Source organism: Perca fluviatilis, chromosome 12, assembly GCF_010015445.1.
Source record: "Perca fluviatilis chromosome 12, GENO_Pfluv_1.0, whole genome shotgun sequence".
Lineage (NCBI taxonomy): Eukaryota > Metazoa > Chordata > Actinopteri > Perciformes > Percidae > Perca > Perca fluviatilis.
In genome coordinates, this window is record NC_053123.1 from 33,181,426 (window position 1) to 33,203,363 (window position 21,938).

General features: G+C 39.9%; 2 protein-coding genes across 2 annotated transcripts; both read left to right on the forward strand.

The window, feature by feature from the left end:
* Nucleotides 1-9,301: 9,301 nt before the first annotated feature.
* On the forward strand, nucleotides 9,302-10,299 carry LOC120569405. The gene is made up of 4 exons (XM_039817277.1): nucleotides 9,302-9,318; nucleotides 9,402-9,604; nucleotides 9,760-9,919; nucleotides 10,022-10,299. The coding sequence occupies exons 1-4, from the start codon at nucleotides 9,312-9,314 to the stop codon at nucleotides 10,297-10,299; spliced, it is 648 nt and encodes a 215-aa protein (XP_039673211.1). The 5' UTR covers nucleotides 9,302-9,311.
* Nucleotides 10,300-15,572: 5,273 nt separating this feature from the next.
* LOC120569406 lies at nucleotides 15,573-19,297 on the forward strand. Its single transcript, XM_039817278.1, has 5 exons — nucleotides 15,573-15,953; nucleotides 16,109-16,262; nucleotides 16,345-16,364; nucleotides 16,397-16,456; nucleotides 18,297-19,297. The coding sequence occupies exons 1-5, from the start codon at nucleotides 15,585-15,587 to the stop codon at nucleotides 18,624-18,626; spliced, it is 933 nt and encodes a 310-aa protein (XP_039673212.1). The 5' UTR covers nucleotides 15,573-15,584; the 3' UTR covers nucleotides 18,627-19,297.
* Nucleotides 19,298-21,938: the final 2,641 nt, after the last annotated feature.

Sequence of the window (21,938 nt, forward strand, 5' to 3'; positions counted from 1 at the left end):
TGTTAAGGAAAAGGTTGTGGGTTAGCTTATGTTTCCATGACACGCGGGAAGAAAAAAGCGACCGGTTGGGTTTAGGAAACGTGAGACGCAGGACACGATCCCCCATCTCCTGGGTGAAAGTCCTGTGTTGTTTGACCCATCCTCCACCCCAACAAACCCCCTACGCAGATTTTCGGCCTTTCATACTACTCTCTACCGTAGTCGCTCTTAATGTTACATCTTCAAACCCCGTGTAGCTGCTCCTCTCCCCGGTACGTTCTAAAAACACGCTGAAGGACACTTTTTTCGTTGCTTCAGACGCTGACAGCCACTGTTCAAACGTCCGTATTTTACGAGTTCGGAGTGAGAATTATTCTCTGTACCCCTTTTTTACATATACAGTTTTTTTTTCAACTCATTTTTCAACATAGAAACTTCATTCAAATATGAAAATGTTCAGCGCAATTAGGACATTCCTGCTTGTATACAGATTTTTTATATCTTTCATAATTTCTGAAATGTTCAACATTTTTTCGGTACATTTTCCCCATTCGAGTGGTTGGACAGAATGTTTAAATTTTACACAAATTCATACATTTTCAACAAGAAACTCCATTTAAACTTAAAAATTTTCCATATCTTCATTACATTCAAGGTAGTATTTAACTTTCAAATCCTATGAATACTTTCAGAAATATTCAACCTTGTTTGAGGCTTAGAAAAAATGCCTTTCTGACATTTTACATTAGTGTGTACTGGATAAAATGTTCAGACTCTGTTTGCAGGATCCAACTGACACTTCTCTGAGTGGAGAGAAGCAGAAGCAAACTGCTTTTTACTTTGCTATACCCTCCACAGTTTTAACTCTTCATACATTCATTTTACATAAAAATGTAGGGATGTTTTGTAGGAATGAAATTTAGGACTTATTGGGAATTTAGCTTATTCACTGTAACCCCCAGAGTAAGACAAGTCCATACATACCCTTCTCATCTCAGTGCGTGCTGTAAGGCTGTCTGACGGCTCCAGCAGCATCAGGCCAGCACAGAACCTGCAGGTAACTGATTCCAGTAATCCTACTGCTCCGAATAAGTGACAAAAAAATGCCAACATGTTCCTATTTACATGTTGTGATTTGTAGAGTCACAGTGTAATGGCAAAAATTACATTTAAGCATAATTCCTTATATTTTTATGTTTTATTTCTACTTTAATTCTCTCACAAATGCTGAAAGAATTCTCATTTCCACATGTAGATTTTGATTCTAACTTTGTGAGACGTCCAGTCTGGAACATGCACTGTTTGTCTGAACAGATAGGGGCTACAAGGTCACCCTAAACTATCTCTAGTTTTCCCATGCCAGTTAAGATGTAACTGGGGGGTGAAAGTCGTACAGGGAGGAGGAGGAGGGATGGCTCCGAGATGTCTCTTGTGTTTTTTTCTGATTGTCTTCATGTGTATCAGATTGCCTGTAAGAACTGTAGCGTCATAATAATCTAAGTGCGTGTGTGCTGTCACTCTGAAGATGCATATTAGCCTAGTGTTCTGTTCACTCAATTGAGAAACTGACTCCACACTGGGCTGCGGCCTTTTGTGAAATCATGTTGCTTCTATATTTGCAAATATATCTTTTTTAATAAAATACAAAAACCCAACTTGGTTTTAGTCTCAGACTGTCTTATTTGTTTCAATTTACTAAACTCTGAAACTTCCTCCCTGCTGCAAAGGAAACTTCCACAACAACAGCATGTACAAAAAACAACGTAACGTGAGACACAGCCATCTTCTAACCTTAAACAAACCGGGAACTATATTCTCAGGCGGAAGAATATAGTACTTGGGCGGAGTGATCTGCTCGCAGCAAGCCTGCAGCAAACCATTTCATGGTTTAAGGTGAACATATGAATTATTATGCTGTATACAAATGTTTAAAAAGTGTGTGTGTGTGTGTGTGTGTGTGTGTGTGTGTGTGTGTGTGTGTGTGTGTGTGTGTGCAACACAGTCTCACTCCCTACTCGTCAAATGTATGACGCATGGTCAAGGACCCTGGCGTCAGGTTTCAACGAAATAGGGGTACCCTTGACGTTATTTTTCGACGAGGGGGTCCGTCAGATAGACATTCATGTTATTCCCTCAGCGTCGGATATCGACGAAAGAAAAAAACACGCCCCCCGCCCCTTAACTCGAAATCTGTGACAGTTATTATTGGTATTTTTAGCCGAATAACCGCTGTTTTAATCAACATTATTTACGAGATATTATCATGGTTTATATGTATTTCTTTTAATGTTATTATTTCGGTCTGTTTCGGCCAGGGAAGCTGGGTTGCTTTTTTTGTTGATTTATATTTTTTTAACTATAACGCTACATCTATCAACATTTATTTAGATGTTATCATGGTATTAATTTCTTTATTTTAATAATATTATTTCGGTCTTATTACCGGTGAAATATTACAGTATATGCTGTAATTAGAACATTACGATATGATCCTAGCAGGACGCATTCAAAGCCGATATCCCCCAATGCAATGCGGCCATTCATTTCAAAGAATCGGGCAGCGATCAGCGGGTCTTTAACGCCAGGATCGCTTTAATATACATATATACAGTCAGTGATTGTGTCACCAGCAACAACACGATGCTCAGTTTTGTTCCAGTAAGTTATGAACCATAATAACGTTTATACGAATCCGCGGGAAACTCCGGAAGTGACGTAGTACGTCCCGCTCAGCGGATACGAAGATAAAAATATTTTTATATAATTATTCGTAATATTGATGTTTTTTTCTAACGTTGTATTTGAGGAGTTAAACAATAAAGATAGTTATAATAATAAAATACAGTTTCATGTATTTGTCTACGTTTAAACGAATCCGCGGAAGTGACCTCGTCTGTGAAAGAATGTTCCACGTTGTACGTGAGAATTTACACAATAAAATACTAATAATGAAAAAATTGTGTTTCATATTTAGCACTTTGATTTGCCTTATATATACTATATAAAAACCTACAGTTGAGTGTTTAGAAATACAGCCTAATGGCTTGTTTGACTAATTTCCATTTGTTTTGAATTGTACTGTTGTGAAAAACAATAAACTAGCCTATATACAAAGAGAAGCATTTTTTATTTTATTTTCCATGCATAGTTATTTAAAAACGCAATTTTCTAATTTTGCAGTTGATGAATATTAATAGCAAAGACTAAAGGAGAAAAACATGAGTATATTTATGTGTGGGACTTGGTTTGATTTAAAATCACACTGCATTATTAGTTGTTTTAAATAAATTACTTTTTTGAAATATCAATTCATGGTAGGCCTAACATATTAATTAGCCTACTGGGTTCAAGGTTCAGAGGTCAATATTTCAAAGCAGGAGTAATGTATCCTCTTCAGACTGACATATGTTACTTTCCAGGTTGAGACCTTTCCAACGATGTGTTTGCTATAGTCCTATGACAACGTTTTAATTTTTAGCAGGAGATACTTTATTATCCCCAGAGGGATATTTGCCTTGAGTTCAATTGCTTCACAAATAACACTTGACATATTGTTTTATCATACAGCTGACATACTTACAATAAAAAACAACATGAACAAAGTGATATAGGCTAGACTGAAGCACATCACACAGCAACAATCTATTGCTCATCTTTCACAAACAGTGACAAGAGCAACACAACCATGCTTCATATCATGAAGCTATTGCACACCCTAAATCTCAAGCAACATTATTTAAAGTTTTAATTGAGGTAGGTCCAAATTAGGCCTATAGTTTAGAAATGTTAAGTTTACCCATATCTTCTGCCAGAGGATAAGAGCTCATACTTGGCATGGAGAATAAAGATAGAGCAGACCATATTCTGTGTGCTTGCCTGGAGAGACTGGTTTCTATTCCTCTACACAACCTTCATGACAGTCATATTAATATGCTCTGTAATGCAGCCTTGTATAACACAAACCATCTGATTCACCGTGAGTGTCTGCACTAAATGATAAGACACACTTTCAACACGGGCCTTCCAGCCAAAGGTGCATGTTGTCCATATGAACACCATTGGGCCTATAGGAGCAGAGCCAATAGATTGGTTCATCATTTATGACCTCTGATATCCTCTGACCCAGCTCTATCTCGAGTGTTACCTCAACTTCAGTTTCAAGGGGGGGGGGAGGTCAGCTTTTCTTAGACATGAGTACGGGGGGGCACCAAGGAAGAAAGGTTGGGAACCACTGCTCTGACCCATGTCATGACCCTTTTCTCAGCTTGTGAAATGGTTGAATGAGATGTGTGAGTTTTGTCTTTGTGCAGTAGGGCTGGGTAATTTTCTATTGCTCTGACACAAATAAGCTTTTTCGGAGTCTGATCCTGACCTGACAATTCCCTCTCTCTTTATTCTTCTTTGCAGGATCCTTCTCCTTGAAACATTGTGTCAGTGCAGGAAGCAGCTGTCCTATTTCCCACCGAAGGTCGCGCAAATTCATGACTACACCTTCGTTTTCTCTGCTCCTCTTGTCTGGAGCATGTTTTGCAACTTTGTTAATTATTTCCTGGGTGCATTCAGTTCTAGTGCACCCCACACATGTCTTATTTCCCACAGGCCTTATGAAACAGAGAGAACCAAGGTCAGCATGGCTTCACCACTGACTGACCTTTAGGTAGGGTGACCATATTTTGATTTCCAAAAAAAGAGGACACTCGGCCCGGCCTCGAGACAAATCCAGACAGGCTTGTCAGAGGTTAATGAACATGCTTTATTATGCCTCGATGGTGCAAAAATGTAATAAAATAAAATAAATCTGCAACAACCTGTAACAACATAATAGCATTCTTTTAAAATAAATTATATGAAATAATGTTCTAAATATGACCTCTTCTGTGTTAGAAAATCCAGCTTCAACAAAATATATCTTAATACCTTTTCTATGTAATAAGATAAATAATAAAGATACTGAAACATGTGCCTTTTTTGCACACGGTGCACTCCGCCTCCCACTTGTCCGGTCCCGACCGGGACAGTACGTGGGACATTTTCTTTTTGCAGTTCCACTGTGAAGCTGCACTAGTCTTGTTTTATTGTTGTGCGCAGGCTCCACGCAGAGCTTTCGCCGTAGCCTACGTAAGTGGCCTGATGTTTATACTTGTGAGCTGGTTTGTGCGTCGAGTCGGCATTTGTGTGTGTGTGGGGGGAGTGGGTGATAGAGTGAAGAAGAAGTAAGAGTGACGGCGAGTGAGTACGACTCTAGAGTCATAGTGAGAGAAACAAAGTGTCTCCCCTGTTCTTTCTGACCACGGTGGGAAATCTGGAGCAGAAAACGCTTCAGCATTTAGTGTGCAATGCTGCTCCGCTGTCTGCTCTGGTCCCTGTCTGCTCTGGGCCCTGTCTGCTCTGGGCCCTGTCTGCTCTGGTCCCTGTCTGCTCTGGGCCCTGTCTGCTCTGGGCCCTGTCTGCTCTGGTCCCTGTCTGCTCTGGGCCCTGTCTGCTCTGGGCCCTGTCTGCTCTGGGCCCTGTCTGCTCTGGGCCCTGTCTGCTCTGGTCCCTGTGTATGTGCGTGTCGCAGAGCTGCCCACAAGGCAGCCTCTCAGGAATTACGTCACACAACAAAGTACCGTAGTATTGTGTGCAAAGCACCAGTCAATTTAAGTACACATTTAATGGTCCCATGAAAAACAGTGAAAACCGGACATTTTCATGAATTTATTAAAAAAAACATACGCCCCGGACAGTAGGTAAAAAGTGTCCGGGCAAAAGAGGACATTTGGTCATCCTAACTCTGGGGAACGTTAGTTTCTTGTTCCCTAAAGGTTAGTTCAAACCAAACAAAAAACTAACGTTTAGGGAACATTATAACCCAGAGGGAACTATAATGGAAGTTTCCTTTGCAGCAGGGGGGAAGTTTTCAGAGTTTAGTAAAATGAAACTAATAAGACAGTCTGAGACTAGAACCAAGTTGGGTTTTTGTATTTTATTAATATATATTTGCAAATAGGAGCAACATGATTTCACAAAAGGCCGCAGCCCAGTGTGGAGTCAGTGTCTCAAATGAGTGAACAGGAACACTAGGCTTATATGCATCTTCAGAGTGATAGCACACACACACTTGGATTGGTATGACAGTACAATTCTTACAGGCAATCTGATACACATGAAGACAATCAGAGAAATACAAGAGACATCTTGGAGTCATCTCACCTCCTCCTCCCTGTACGACTTTCACCCCCCAGTTACATCTTAACTGGCATGGGAAAACTAGAGATAGTTTTAGGGTGACCTTGTACTTTTATCGGTTCAGGCAAACAGTGCTCACATTATGTTCCAGACTGGATGTCTCAGGAGTTAAGCAGAAACTGAGATAAACTGTCTTTCATAATGTGAGAGAATTAAAGTAGAAATAAAGCATAAAAATATAAGGAATTATGCTTAAATGTAATTTTTCCCATTACAGAACGTTCCCTAAATGTTAGTTAGTTAGGAACCACAACCGAGTCTCATGTCAGTTCGTGATGGCATCACGAAAATAAATCTATTCGAACGTGATACCATCACAATATTGTGAAGATTTACGTGTTGGGGTCACGTTTTTTAAACTAATGTATTTCAATGGGAAGCATCTTACGTGATCACAGCACGAATCTTTCTGCCAGACGGGCTGCAGCAGAGAAGCTGGATACAGTTTTGTTATTATTATTAATAAATAAATGTATACAATGATAACAGCTAAATAAATGTTGATAGATGTAGCGTTATAGTTTTAAAAATATCAATAAAGATAATCCAGCTTCCCTGGCTGAAATTGACCGAAATAATAACATAAAAAGAAATACATATAAAACATGATAAGATCTGGTGAATAAATGTTGATTAAAACAGCGGTTATTGGGCTAAAAATACCAACAATATCAAAGCTGTATCCAGCTTCTCTGCTGCAGCCCGACTGGCAGAAAGATTCGTGCTGTGATCACGTAAGATGCTTCCCATTGAAATACATTAGTATAAAAAACATGACCCCAACACGTAAATCTTCATAATATCGTGATGGTATCACGTTTATTTTCGTGATGCCATCACGAACTGACGTCCAACTCAAACGTTCTCATGTGGTTGCACTGTACCTCCCGTACAAACATTCCCGTTTGGTTGTTTTTGGTTGTTCTGAGTGCCGTTTTGAAAATGTTTATTTATACCCGCTCCATTTAAGTTTTTGAAGTAGCATATAAAAGGTTTGCAGTCACTTGATTTAGATTCAATCAAAAATGATTGGTCTTATAAAATCTAAGTAAGATACACAACATAGCAAGAGAATATATTCATATAAATATATATAAATCTCAAAAGTGGCACTTCCGTCCTAATTATGCTTTTAAAGCGCCCATATTATGCTCATTTTCAGGTTCATAACTGTATTTTAAGGTTGTACCAGAATAGGTTTACATGGTTTAATTTTCAAAAAACACCATATTGTTGTTGTACTGCACGCAAAATTACGAATCCCACTATGGCCACGCCAAGACCCGCCCTACGAAGCAGCTTGATTGGTTAGGGTTAGGCATTTCACCTCGAGTGGTTAAGGTTAGGGTTAGGGGATTGGTCAGAGGATAGGACCTGTACGTGTTAGCATGGACGCCTGGCCAATAGTAGTGTGTGAATGCTATTGAACGGCGGGTCTTGGCGTGGCCATAGTGGGATTCGTAATATCGCGTACTGCACAGCTCTCTCTCACTGCTGCAGATCCTCTTTTCACCTGGTTTCTGTTTTAGCTACAGAGTGAGACCTCTTTTCATCTTCTTCTTCTGTACTATCTTTGATTGCACTAGCACATGCTCAGTAGTTCAGATGTAGAGCATGTCAGCTAGCTAACTCTAGAGACAGTAAAAGAAAGCCTGTTTCTCCAACTTTGGTCAGTTACAAGGCAGGATTAGCTGGGAGACTTCTAAATGAGGGCGCACATGTAAGTAGTTCTTTTGTAGATTATGGTGAACTTGTGTGTGTTGTAGCAGTGCTTTGCTATTGAGAACGACGTAGCATGCTAGCGTTAGCATTAGCGTTAGCATGCTAATGCTAACGGTTAGCATGCTAACGAGCTAACGGTTGTGGTTAGCCAGCTCATTTCGGACTGTGACGTCACAGTCCGAGCCGATTTTGAACAGCTCACTAGGAGACTGAAAGCAGGACACATTCAGAAACCGTATCTCTCTCAAAACAGCGTGGATGGATTTTTTTCAAAGTTTGTATGTGTGTGGAAGCACCAGAGACACAAAAGAACACCCCAAATCCCAGAAAAAGTGATTTTTTCATAATATGGGCACTTTAAACAAAGGTTTGACTTGGGTACATTCACAAAAAGAACATGTGGTTGCATTTTGGCGAGAGTTACGCTTTAAATGGACTGCATATATATTGCGCTTTGTTTAAGTCTTTGTTTGCTGTGCTGTTGTGCACGACGTGTGCTTGTCGGCCATCTTGCAATGCACTTTGGGCAGTCATCGGCAAGCTATTTTCTTTTTTAAGTGAATGGGGAAGCATACAGGAAGGGATGGAATATGTGTAGGCTACACAGCTGCCAACTGGCTTTACAAACTAACCCCATGCATTACTATGGATGCTGTGTCTCCCCATTAGAATGTCTCTGGGCTACAATGCAAAATTCCTGAGAAATCCTGTCACATACAATGTTTACACTGACTGTATACATTCAAATATTCTTTTTGCAATCAGTACAAATTGTATGGTCTTTTATTTCAGATGACTCCGGTCCACAAGCAAGACAGCGTTCCAGGACGGAGCGTGTGTCTGGAAGCCCTGTCTGTAAGTTAACATTTATACATAATAATAATAAATACATGCATTTAAGAAACCAGAGTCCTATTCCTACCATGGAACTACTGACACTCAACCTGGTGCATATGACGTGACTGTTCTGATGTGTTTGTCTCTTCTTGCCTTTGTTCAGGTCAGCAGACATCACTGCCTCCACCACCTAATGTTTTTAGCGATTGTCTAATGTAACAGCATAGGTTCATCTTTTGCAATGGCATATGCAAGAAACCTACCATAAATTAACTGACCAATATTCATTTCAACTTTCTTTTTAGATGAGTCAACACCACACAGGAAACCAGCTGGTCGCCCAGAGCTTGATGGGTCTATCGTAACGCAAGCTCGGCCTGCCTCTTCATCTTGGGACCCAGTTGAAGGTACAGTGGCTTTGAATTTTTCACTTCCAATTAAATACAACTTCATGACAAGGAACTTGAGAGTAACTTAACTTTTTTGTTGTTGTAAACAGCAGAACTCATCACACAGCGGGGGGTGGCTCAGCCATGGAGACGTAAATGAGAGGTAAGAAGACTCACTTAAGTTGTTCACATATGCAAGTATATAATGTATAACAACTAAAACTAACACCATTAATTATTCCATAGCCATGAGGACATCCATTACCCGCATGGCACAGCGGATGGACACATTTGAGGAAAAGATGGATGAGCTGCTCATGCTCTTAAGGAGCTCCCAGTCATCTCCCTCTGTTCCAGTTGATGACATGTTGCTGTCGCCCTGCTCAACAGTCACCGAGCTGCACGAGTTAGACAGGAGTCTCGGTCAACAGGAGAGGAGGAACAAAATGGTAGTTAAGTGGCCCTACCCTGCCCTAAGATAACACTATATAATTGCATAAATTCAAATATCATTGTAACTGAACTGACTTATCTTACAAAATGAAATTGTACACGCTCTCCACTTTGTTCTACATGTGAAATTTGTATTCTTTATGTTTTACAGCAAATTTTCCTGACAACCTTTGGAGGTTCGACCGGAGGTACTGCCATCCGTTGCATGCTACGGCGAGTGGCAACCAATGACGTTGTAAAACCGTATAGCCTGCAGGGCAGAAAGACAAAGAAGGCCTTCCAGGACCTGACAATCTGCAGGGTTATAACAGGTTGGTGTTATTTTATTGTTCACATCAGTATTATGCTTAGCATGGCTGATAAGAGGTTTTAATTTGACTTGTAACTTTGCTTAATTTTGACTTCTACTCTAGCGGCCTCCCAGAAAAACTTCCCCGCGCTGACTGCAGCAGACATGGACACGTGGAGACCCCTCACAATATCCAACAGCCCAGTGTCAAAGGTGGACTCATTCAAGTTTCTGGGCTCCATCATTTCCCAGGATCTGAAGTCAGAGTCCAACATCCTTAAAAAGGCTCAGCAGAGGATGTACTTCCTACAGCAACTGCGGAAGCACGGCCTACCACAAGAGCAAGAGCTGTTGGCCACCTTCTACACTGCCAGTGTTGGACAAGTTACTTCCAAAATGTAATACATTATAGATTACTAGTTACTGTCATTTGAGAGTAATTAGTTATATTACAATATTACTGTCTCTGAATTGTAATGCGTTACACTACTTTTGCATTACTTTTGAGTTACTTTCACCAAAATATCAGAGGAAGTTTGGCTTGTGAATTTCATCACTGGATCAATAAAGTCTCCTCTTTATCCACTTTTACATCATAGATTATTCATAATATTTTGTATAATGAATATGGATATGCAAAGTAAAATAAAGCTATAGAAATAGATAAGTAAAACGTACAATAGGCAAGTAGGAGAAAATTAAAATACTCAATTAAAAGTACCTTACAGTACAGTTGTATTGAAGTACGGCATTGTTGTAAATTGTTTGTTTAAAGCACTTGAATAAGAAATTCATGTTGTTTAGTTTAAAACAGTCTTAAGGAAATGGTCAATTATAGTGTGATTAAAACTCACTATTTACTCACTATTTACATTATTTACAGTACAAGGTCCACAACCTTATTTGTTTAACAGTAATTTAGTTTTACTGCGAACCGTCATTCCAATATGCATCTTGCACACTACATTTGCACTATTACTTTGCAATATGTGTACTTGTATTGATATTACAGTATGTCTTATTTGTATAGTTGTATTTTTTGTATATTGTGCTTATGTGCCTATATGTTGTCTCTATTGTACAGTATGTGTCTATATGGCCAATAAAACTGATTCTGATTATAATAAATATATTTTCTTATTTTTGGTACCATGGTTGTTAAAGTTTTTTAAAGGTTAGGGAATGTAAAAAAGTAAGTTAGGGGAACGTTCCCTAAAGGTTACAACATTCTGGGAACGTGTAATGTAACCAAAAACTAACGTTCCCTAAACGTTAAGGAAACCTAACCAAAACCGTGTGTGTGTGTGTGTGTGTGTGTGTGTGTGTGTGTGTGTGTGTGTGTGTTTTTTTTTTGTGTGTGTGTGTTTGTGTGTGTGTGTGTTTGTGTGTGTGTGTGTGTGTTTGTGTGTGTGTGTCTGAAATAAAAATAAAAACGAGGCATTACAAAAACGATAACTAACTAAAAAAGAAGAAAAGTTAAACGTGAAGAAGTTCTGCAGTCATTTCTAGGCAGCTTTACGAAAGAGTACGTTGCACTACACCTTTGTTTTCTCTGCTCCTCTTGTCTGGAGCATGTTTTGCAACTTTGTTAATTATTTCCTGGGTGCATTCAGTTCCAGTGCACCCCACACATGTCTTATTTCCCACAGACCTTATGAAACAGAGAGAACCAAGGTCAGCATGGCATAAGGCTTTTTACTAATATTCTAACAAAATATATCCTTCAGTTTGTGTGTGTGTGTGTGTGTGTGTGTGTCTGAAATAAAAATAAAAACGAGTTAAAAACGTGAAGAAGTTCTGCAGTCATACTGTCTTTTTTCTATCATTTCTAGGCAGATTTATGGACCTTAATTCGTAGTAGACATGGGAGATAACACATCCCCTGAAAATGTATGTTGCACTGAATCTACAAATATTGTATGTGTTTCATGTCTATGTGTTCAGATTTGACTGAGTTATGACTTAGACAATAAGCGTGGTTTAGATGCAAGTTGGGGTTAACTGGCCTCATTTCTGTGCCACTTAAATACCTGCGCTGCCCTGTGGAGCTCTGAAACAGATGTTACCAGCAATAGAAGCAGCGCTGTACGTGGCCCTAGTTAACTCCACACTTGGCAGCATTTAAGAGCTAAACCTGCTTCCTTTTCTGCAGAAATTGGATAATTTCCAGTATGTATCTTGCACACTACTTTGCATTATTACTTTTTGCACTTTATATCCCACTCCATGTGGACTATTATGTCTTATTTGTATATTTGTATTTTTGTATATTATGTTGATATGTGCCTATATGTATATTGTTGTCTCTATTGTACAGTATGTGTCTAATACTATTTGTCGACTGAATGTTTACTACTACATGTCTATTTGTTGAATGTATAGAGAGTTAACACCTACCAAAGTCTATATTGTTGTGCCATGTATTCATGAGAGTTGGATGACATAGACAGCAAAAACAATGTCCACTCCACTGTTGAGACAAATGCCATATCAGGGTGAATATCAGTTTGTTAATATAGGTAGTCTGTCATGTCTCGTCCCTGTTTGTTTCATGTTTTGGTTTAGTTTTCCATTTCCTGTTTTATTTTGAAACTTAGCGTCTTGTCTCATTTCAGGTCCGTTGTCTTCCTGGTCTTTGTTCTCCTTCCCATCTATGTGATTACCTGCACCCGCCCCTTTGTGTTGCACTTGTGTCTCATTGTCTCCCCTGTCTTGTGTGTTTAAGTTCAGTCTTTCCTTTACTCCTGTGCAAGATCGTTTCCTAGTGTGCAGCCTTCAAGCCTTCAAGTTTTTTTGGATTGCCCTTTGCCTGTCATTTCTTGGACACTGTTGCCTAAAAGTTTTATTAGCGTGCTGTCATGCTGCTCTGTTGTTACTATAAAGGGATCAGCCCTATATTCCCACATTTCTAAGATTTTTCTCAAAATTAGGCCCTATGTTCCCACAGCCCTATGTTCCCACAGCCCAATGGTCCCACAGCCCTATGTTCCCACATTTCTAGGACATTTTCAAAATTAAGTCTTTTGTTCCTACATTTCCCTTCAATTTAAGACCTATCCTCCCACAATGTTTTTTTAGGGTTAGGGGGATAAAATCTGATTCAAATTTATGAAAAAGTAAATTTGGTAACATAGGGCCTAATTTTGGAAAAAAATCTTAGAAATGTGGGAACTTTGGGAACATAGAGCCTAATTTTGAAAAAGAAATCGTAGAAATGTGGGAACATAGGGCTGTGGGAACATAGGCACGCTCCTACGTTAACAATTGACAACTCTGTGGTAGTCCCCACCCAGAGTGCTAGAAACCTGGGTGTGACACTTGACGACCAACTCCCCTTCATTGCTAACATTGCTGCAACTACCCGATGGTGTAGATACATGCTGCATAACATCAGAAGGATACGTCCCCTTCTAATGAAGAAGGCGGCTCAGGATCTGGTTCAGGCTCTAGTCATCTCACGTCTAGACTACTGCAACTCCCTCCTGATTGGCCTGCCTGCATGCTCCCTCCTGATTGGCCTGCCTGCATGCTCCCTCCTGATTGGCCTGCCTGCACGTGCCATCCGACCCCTGCAGCTCATTCAGAACGCAGCAGCTCAACTTGTCTTCAACCTCCCCAAATTCTCTTTAAAGATCAAGATTAAACCATGTGTCTGCATGTGTCTCTCCCCTCCCTCTCTCTGTGTTTGTCAGGTTAATCCCCGGCAGGACGGCTGCAGCTCAGCCGATTTAACAGCAGGATTAGTGTCTCCTCACTGCATCATTCAGCTTTACTGTCATCTATACAAAGAGCAGCGAACGGCGCTCGGTCCAACACAGCACAACAGATACCGCGTGGTAATGACACGATTATAAAATAAAAATAGTTATGGAAAGTTAGGCATTTTTTTTGCCAATCTGCCAACGAAATTCTTACCAGTAGCTTTTTTTTACCACGTGTTCCTATAGGTGTCTAATAACACCTCCCAATTTATCCACAGCCAAATCCTCGGGGGAAACGCCTTGAGAGCCAATCAAAGTTGGGGTACCCAGAGGGTAGGGGTGTTTTAGCCTGGCTCTGCCCTACGTACTTCCGCTCAATTTTCATTTCCCTTCAGTACTCCGTCTGGGTTTGTGGTATATTTTTGGATTTTCTCCGGCCAAATATTTGGCGGTCCAATCAGCGAACAGAGGGAGTGGCTGATCCTCAACAACGATGACGTTGAGGATGTGCCCTAGAAAGATGCGAGCAAAACCATTCGGTCCACTGGCGAACATCAAGAAGTTAAAGCCCGAGTTGTGTTGGGGGCCATGATGTCCTGGCCCTCCTCCCCACGGGGTTCGGGAACAGTTTGTTTTTCCAGCTCACTCCGTTAGTGGTGAAGGAGTTGGCTAAGGCAAACGCTAGCGATGCTAAGCCGACGTCACGACCAAAACGTTAGCGATCGGTTATGGCAGATCCAGAGTGGCTCTGGGCAGACCCAATAGTTTTAAACGGTAACACTTTACAATAAGGTACACAAAAAAATAGGTATAACACACTGGATGACCAGTTCTACTTCCATTCAATGATATTCTGTAACTGTAATAATTATTTAAAGGAGCAATATGTACCGTATTTTCCGGACTATAAGTCGCTCCGGAGTATAAGTCGCATCAGTCAAAAAATGCATCATGAAGAGGAGAAAAACATATATAAGTCGCACTGGACTATAAGTCGCATATATTTAGAAATTAATTTCACAAAATCCAAGACCAAAAACAGCCTTTTTCATCTGTCAACTACACAATAGCACACAGAATAACAGGCTGAATACGGTAGGTGTCCGGCATGTTAACGTAACACATTAACAGTTATTCAACTACACAATAACACACAGAACAACTACCAGGGCGTGGAGACGTAACTGCACCGTGACAAGCACATTGAATCGCGATAAGCCGATTAGCTTTCTTTGTTTTCTTCATTGCAGTAAGAGTCACCTTTTCTCCAGTCTCCCTCACACGTTTCTCTCTCACTCCAAACTTTCTTTCTGCTGCTCAATTACCGTTTTAGCTGCAGAGATATCGGCAGCTCACGGGCTCTGTGGTTCGGCGTAAGTCACTGTTTCTGGGTTAGTGGACAACCGAACGCCGCTGCCCTGACTGAGCTCTGCGGGCTCGGCGGGCCGCGCCCGTCCACTAACCAAAAACAGTGACTTGACGCCAACCGCAGAGCCCTGTGAGCTGCCGATATCTCTGTGCCCGGAGCAGTGCTTCGGGCTGTAGTCTACTTCCACCAAAATATAGTCCCAGTCAATATCTGCCACGAAATCATCTAGTCTTAATCTGCATTGCTATTTTTATTTGAACATGCGCAGCGCCACGAAGTAATGAGGTTTTGTTTATGTTGTTGTTGGGATCACTTTTACTTCGCGACATGCTACACGGTCACAATAGATTCCATTGCATTACGCTAAGCTAGCCGGCGGTGCCGCTGGACTAAGACAATGCATGCACCGAGACAAAATGCATTTAAATATAGAGGAGACGGTGAATAACCCTATTTCATCAAACGGTGGCGTATTCCTTTAAATCATAAAATGACCACAATATGTCATCAGATATTAAGGAAACATGCTAAGTTGAAATACTTTCTTTTCTGACAACAATGCTAAAGCCAGTATTTTCTGTTTTGAAATTTCCATTCCGGTCCGAAAATTATTTGATATGTCTTTTTCCCCTCTTAAATCTCAGGAGCATTTCTTCGATCCAGCATCACACTCTGGGTTTTTGGAGATGAGACTTCGCAATATCCGCCGGAAGCTAGAAGAAGGCCAGCGGCGTTACAGTAGACACAAGAGGTGCCGAGATGTTGAAGAGATGTCAAGTTCTGTGCAGGATGAAGGGGACGGCAGCGAAATCAGAGAGTTCATCAACCTGATGAAAAGGCTGAGGCCTTCTGCAGAAAACATGTCCTCAATCAAATCAGCGATGCAGAAAACATTCACCTGGCGCAGATCGTGGATATCCAAACATTCACCCACCATGGAGGAAATCTTGCAAGAGTATCCACGCTTCTTGGATATACCAACACTGGTAGGTGTCTTTTTGTACCCCTTGCTTAAACCGGAATGCAGCAATTAAACTTATGTGTACATGTAGATTAAAGCAATTATAAACAAGTAATTATAAATTGAAGAGGCTTATATATTATGTGTCTCTGTCCACTGCAACCACCCAGCTTGATACAGCTTGATACAGAGTTTGGTAAAATGCATCAAGGAAAGGGGGACCTGTTCCTAAGGCGGTGGGAGGCCAGCATCATGCCGAAGCTGAAAGCTGTTGCCGCCAGGGAGAAGGGTGATGTTGCATCTCTTGTTGAAGGGATGGAAGACCAAACTGATGGTATTTTTGTTACATTTAATTTCTTCCATTTTTCCACAAAATTATTTAATATGCTTAAGTTTACCTCTCTTCTCTTTTGCAGATGAGAAGTGCTACATTTATGTTGGTTGCGTCCACACATCTCCTTCCACCAGTTGCAGCAAGCCGCTGTAGCATCAAGTCTCGCGATTACACAACTCATTGATTTTGTGCCGGTATGTTTGATGGGAATCTTGAGTTAATGTTGATAATCCCTCGACAGGGTTTCGTCACGTCCTTAAATTGTCTTAAATTCAATTGTATGAATATTAGGCCTTAAAAGTCATTATAGTCCAAATTTCTGATTATGTAATTTGGTTTAAAGGAAGACACCGACTTATTGAGATTTTATCTTATTAATTTTTTTTTTTATACCCTTTTCTTCTCCTGCGTCGATTCTTACACGCGACTTCAGACAATAAAAAAAAAAATTTTAATATAAAAAAATATAAAAAACTCAGGCCGACTGATACTTTAGGTAACTGGTTCCACCTAGCCTACTGCTCCGAATAAGTGACAAAATAACACCAACAAACCGGTAACTATATTCATTCTGCTGCTTGGGCGGAATCACTCCCCCCAAGCAGCAGAATGAATATAGTTACCGGTTTGTTTACGGTTAGAAGATGGCTGTGTCTCATGTTACGTTGTTTTTTGTACACGCTGTCACTCTACAAATCACAACATGTAAATAGGAACATGGTGGTGTTATTTTGTCACTTATTCGGAGCAGTAGGCTAGCTGGAAACTAATTACCAGCGGGATTGCGGCTAATGAAGGCTATGTATCGCCTGTATACAGCTTCCTGGGGTTACAGTAATGCAATGAGATGAAAGGGTATGTATGGACTAGTCTAACTCTGGGGGGTTACAGTGAATAAGATAAAGTCCCAATAAGAGAAGAGAAGGGAATGTATGGACTAGTCTAACTCTAGGGGTTACAGTGAATAAGATAAAGTCCCAATAAGAGATGAGAAGGGTTGTATGGACTAGTCTAACTCTGGGGGTTTGGGGTTAAGTAAGATAAAGTCCCAATAAGAGATGAGAAGGGTATGTATGGACTAGTCTAACTCTGGAGGTAAGTAATAATATAAAGTCCCAATAAGAGATGAGAAGGGTATGTATGGACTAGTCTAACTCTGGGGGTTGCAGTGAATAAGATAAAGTCCCAATAAGAGATGAGAAGGGTATGTATGGACTAGTCTAACTCTGGGGGGTTACAGTGAATAAGATAAAGTCCCAATAAGAGATGAGAAGGGTATGTATGGACTAGTCTAACTCTGGGGGGTTACAGTGAATAAGATAAAGTCCCAATAAGAGATGAGAAGGGTATGTATGGACTAGTCTAACTCTGGGGGTTACAGTGAATAAGATAAAGTCCCAATAAGTTGCCGTGTTCCTTTAAGGAGAGTTATATGCACATTATGTAGGTGCAAGGCTATCAGAAAGCATTTTAAGTTTATTGACAACGTCATAAAACATATGTGGCTTGGAGTTAAGTGTGCAGGGGTAATCTTTTGTTTAATGTAAAATCTTTAAACCTACCACTGAACCTAATACAGACTTTATACTTGCACTTACCTGTTAGCAAAATTTAGATTAGCCTACCTCACTCTAATAACCATATTCCTACATAAAATCTACCGCTGCACAGGACCACATACTTGCTTACTTTATACTTACCTGCTATGCTTAAATAAGAAAAAATTGATTATTCAAATTTGGTTATTAAATATCTTGAGTTCTTAAAAGCATTAAATTGAATCAAAACATAGTTGTGAATATTATATTCCATTTCCGCCAATAGATCATCTATATCTAAACATTGTTCCTTTTAAAGAAGAAATTATTTGCATTAATATTGCCAAGAAAGATGGAAAAAAGCAGAGAGACAGACAATGCTGTGTCAGCATGCACACTAATAAAATATTAACATGTACAAAACTAATTATAAGGAGCTAGTTTGGACATGTTGCTGCTGAACTTAACTTTACTTATTTCTATATTCTAATTTTAGGCAGGAAGTACCATTGCCTCCCTCTACAATGCATCCCAGGATCCAGCACAGAGCACACAGCCACAACTAGTCTGCATTGGTCATCTAAGGGGAGGGTCACAGCAGTATGTCATTGTGGGCAAGTCTGACAAGATTGCTATCCCCTTGGATGAAGGCCTGGCATGTGCTGTGGACAAGCTCTTCAAGCTCTACTGGGTATGCAACCTGGCCTACCCAGCCCCGCTCAGCTCTGTGTTCTCATTCGTCGAGTACATTTACAACTTACCCATGTCAACAAACAGGAGAGCAAAGGTATTGGAGCTCATTTCAAAAGTCAAGTCTATTAATTAGATCCCACCAAAATGTACAGTTGTCCAAAATGTCCGTCAAGATTCACACTGATAAAGAAACTGATTTGGCACCTTCGTGAAATACATGCATTGTCAGAGGGATTGGAGTTCACACTTACTTGCAGCCAAGATGGTTGTCCAAGGACATACCACAGCATTAATTCATTTACCAAGCACCTTTCTAGAGAGCACCAAATAGCAAGTACCACAGTTGTTGAACCTTCTCTTCAGACCTTCCCAACATTTACTGACTTCCCAGGGACCATCGACACTACACCTCTAGAGGAAAACATAGCTGAGCCTTCTGAGGGGTTTAAACTTCTTTCTTCAAGTGACAGTGCAGCCTCATTTGTGGCAAAAATGTATGCTGGATCAAATGTAACATTAATGGATGTAACAAGAACTGTAACTTGTGTTAAAGAACTTGTGGAAACAACTGTAGCTACATTACAAAATTCGGTTTCATCGGTGTTCAATAATCTGGAGGTACCACATGACCATGAACTTGTGCAACCATTAATGGAACAGTTTGAAAGTGCCAAACACATGTTTGATGACATAGACACTCCTTTTAAAATGAATACACATTTTTCAGAAAAATCTCATCTTGTCAAGCCAAAGGAACTTTTCCTTGGTCACAGGGCAGATACTGTACGGAAACAGGGACAAATGAAGCAGGTTTTGGAACCAGACACTTGTCAGTATGTACCAATACTTGAAACAATCAAATTTTTATTTAGTAATGAAAAAATGCAAAATGTCTACTTAAAAAGCAAGAAAAGGAATGACAACATGATGCGAGACTATAGTGATGGGTGTCAATTCTCTACTCATCCACTATTCCAACTGTATCTAGAATCCCTGCAAATTCAGTTGTATTATGATGATGTTGAGACAACAAATCCTCTGGGCTCCAAAACAAAAATCCATAAAATGGGTGCTGTATACTTCACTCTACAGAATTTACCCCCAGAATGCAATTCATCCCTAGCTCACATTCACTTATGTGTGTTATTTAATTCAATCGACAGGGAAAAATATGGGCTTGGTAAGATACTAGAGCCACTTCTTGAGGACATCAGAGTCCTTGAAAACTCTGGTATAGAAGTTGAAGTTAATGGACAAACTCAAAAGCTGCATGGAACACTTTCAATTTTGACAGCAGATAATTTGGCAATACATTCATTGTGTGGCTATGTGGAAAGCTTTTCTGCAAACAAATGTTGCCAGTTTTGTTTGATCGATAAGCAGGAAATACAGTCAGTGTTTGATGAAGACAATGTCAAAAAACGTAACAGGGAGAACTATGAGCAACATGTAAGGTTCTGCGATCCAAGCTCAACTGGTGTTAAAGGGAACTCTTGTTTGAACAGTCTGCAATATTTCCATGTAACAGAAAATACATGTGTGGACATAATGCATGATGTACTGGAGGGTGTGGCTCCTTTGGAAGTGAAGCTGTTGTTGCGCCACTTCATTTATGAAGAGAAGCTTTTCACATTAGAGCAACTTAATCAAAGGATTGCTGGTTTTGACTATGGTTACATGAATGAGAAAAACAAACCAAGTGCCATTATCAATTTGAGATCTTCTGAAAATGCTGTCAGGCAAACTGCTTCCCAAATTTGGTGTCTCTTGCAAGTTTTATCATTTTTAGTGGGAGATTTCATTAATAGGGAAGACCAGTTTTGGCATCTGTTCATTTTGTTGAGGGAAATCTGCAGCATTATCTTTGCACCGGTTGTAAGTGTTGGGCTTGCTGTGTTTCTTAAACAGCTCATCATAGATCACCATACGCTTTACAAGAAGTTGTTTTGCCAAAATCTAATTCCGAAGCACCATTTTATGATACACTATCCAAGAATGCTGTGTTTGTTTGGACCTATTTCTCACTTGTGGTGTATGAGATTTGAGTCAAAGCATAATCCAATGAAAAGGCAAGCGCATGTGGTATGCAATTTTAAAAAATATTGCCAAAACTCTTGCTTATAAACATCAGGTTCAACAAATGTACAATTTCAAGCTTGGTGACCCGTTTTGAAAAAATACAGTGTTGGCAATGCCTTTCCTGTGAACATTGGTGCTTTAAAAGAAAGCTGCTTATTTATACTTGAGGGACTTAAATCAGCCCTGCACACTGATTTCACAATGAGTAGCATCATTTATGTTACACATTCCCTGACTGTAAATGGCCACACGTACAGGACTGGATCGGTGCTGCCACTAAAGACACAGCATAACGGGGAGCACTTATTTGGAGAGATCATTCATGTTTTACCACAGGAAGGGGTATTCTTCTTCCTCATTAGAGTACTGAAGTTAAGTACTTTGACGAGCATTTCTATGCATATGTTGTGCAAAAAACAAAAGACTTTGAAATGATCAATGTAGATGATGTTGCAGATGTTAGGCCTCTTGACATTATGTCAAATTTTAGTACTGAAGAGCTCTATCTCAATCCGAGGTATAAGATTTTGTAGGTGCTTCTGTTGATGGTGATGTCATGTTCAGAATTCACTTTAAAAAAACATGGATTTTTGAACTTGTGTTATATATATTGTATTACAGATGATTGTAATGCCTGTTTATATTGTATTTCAAATGAATGTAATGCCTGGTTATATTGTATTACAGATGATTGTAATGCCTGGTTATATTGTATTTCAAATGAATGTAATGCCTGGTTATATTGTATTTCAAATGAATGTAATGCCTGGTTATATTGTATTTCAAATGAATGTAATGCCTTTTAAGTTTTGAAAAAATGTGCTTTTTAAAAGGGTTTCAAATGAAATCTTAAATAAATGACTAATTAATGTATTTTTGCTTCATTATTTTTATATTAAAGGAAACAATAATTAATTTACACACAACTAACACTTTTATGTGTGTATCTGGTGTACACATGATTTACACACAATAGGTGTTTCTCAATGTCAAGGAAGGATCCTTCGAAGCCAGAATTTCGAGGATGCTACGTCATCGACGTCCGTCGAAGGACCGTTCCAATGTCGAGGATCCTCCGAATCCTACCAAGGACTGAGTCCTTCGTTCGGAGAAATTCCCATAGACGGCAAAGGATGCATATGTGTATCCTTCGCGCTCCCATATCACCCACAATCCTTTGCGCGCGGCTTTGCCGGCTTGTTTAAAAAAATTAAATGGTGGACCTAAGCGGGAGTTGGAGCGGTATCGCTGACTGCGAAATAATCATTTAAATGTAACTATCTTTAGTGTTTGCCGTACATGTGTTATCACCGTTAATGTTTTAAATCAATGTAAAGCTTAACGCTTTAATGCTGGTACGGATTGC

Excerpts from the sequence above, each read along its gene's own strand:
- LOC120569405 (XM_039817277.1), top strand. Across the intron at positions 9,605-9,759 it reads AGGAGAGGAGGAACAAAATG|CAAATTTTCCTGACAACCTT; the intron begins GTAGTTAAGTGG and ends TATGTTTTACAG. Across the intron at positions 9,920-10,021 it reads AATCTGCAGGGTTATAACAG|CGGCCTCCCAGAAAAACTTC; the intron begins GTTGGTGTTATT and ends CTTCTACTCTAG.
- LOC120569406 (XM_039817278.1), top strand. The coding sequence starts at position 15,585 with ATGTCTTTTTCCCCTCTTAAATCTCAGGAGCATTTCTTCGATCCAGCA. Across the intron at positions 15,954-16,108 it reads TCTTGGATATACCAACACTG|CTTGATACAGAGTTTGGTAA; the intron begins GTAGGTGTCTTT and ends AGCTTGATACAG. Across the intron at positions 16,263-16,344 it reads GATGGAAGACCAAACTGATG|ATGAGAAGTGCTACATTTAT; the intron begins GTATTTTTGTTA and ends TCTCTTTTGCAG.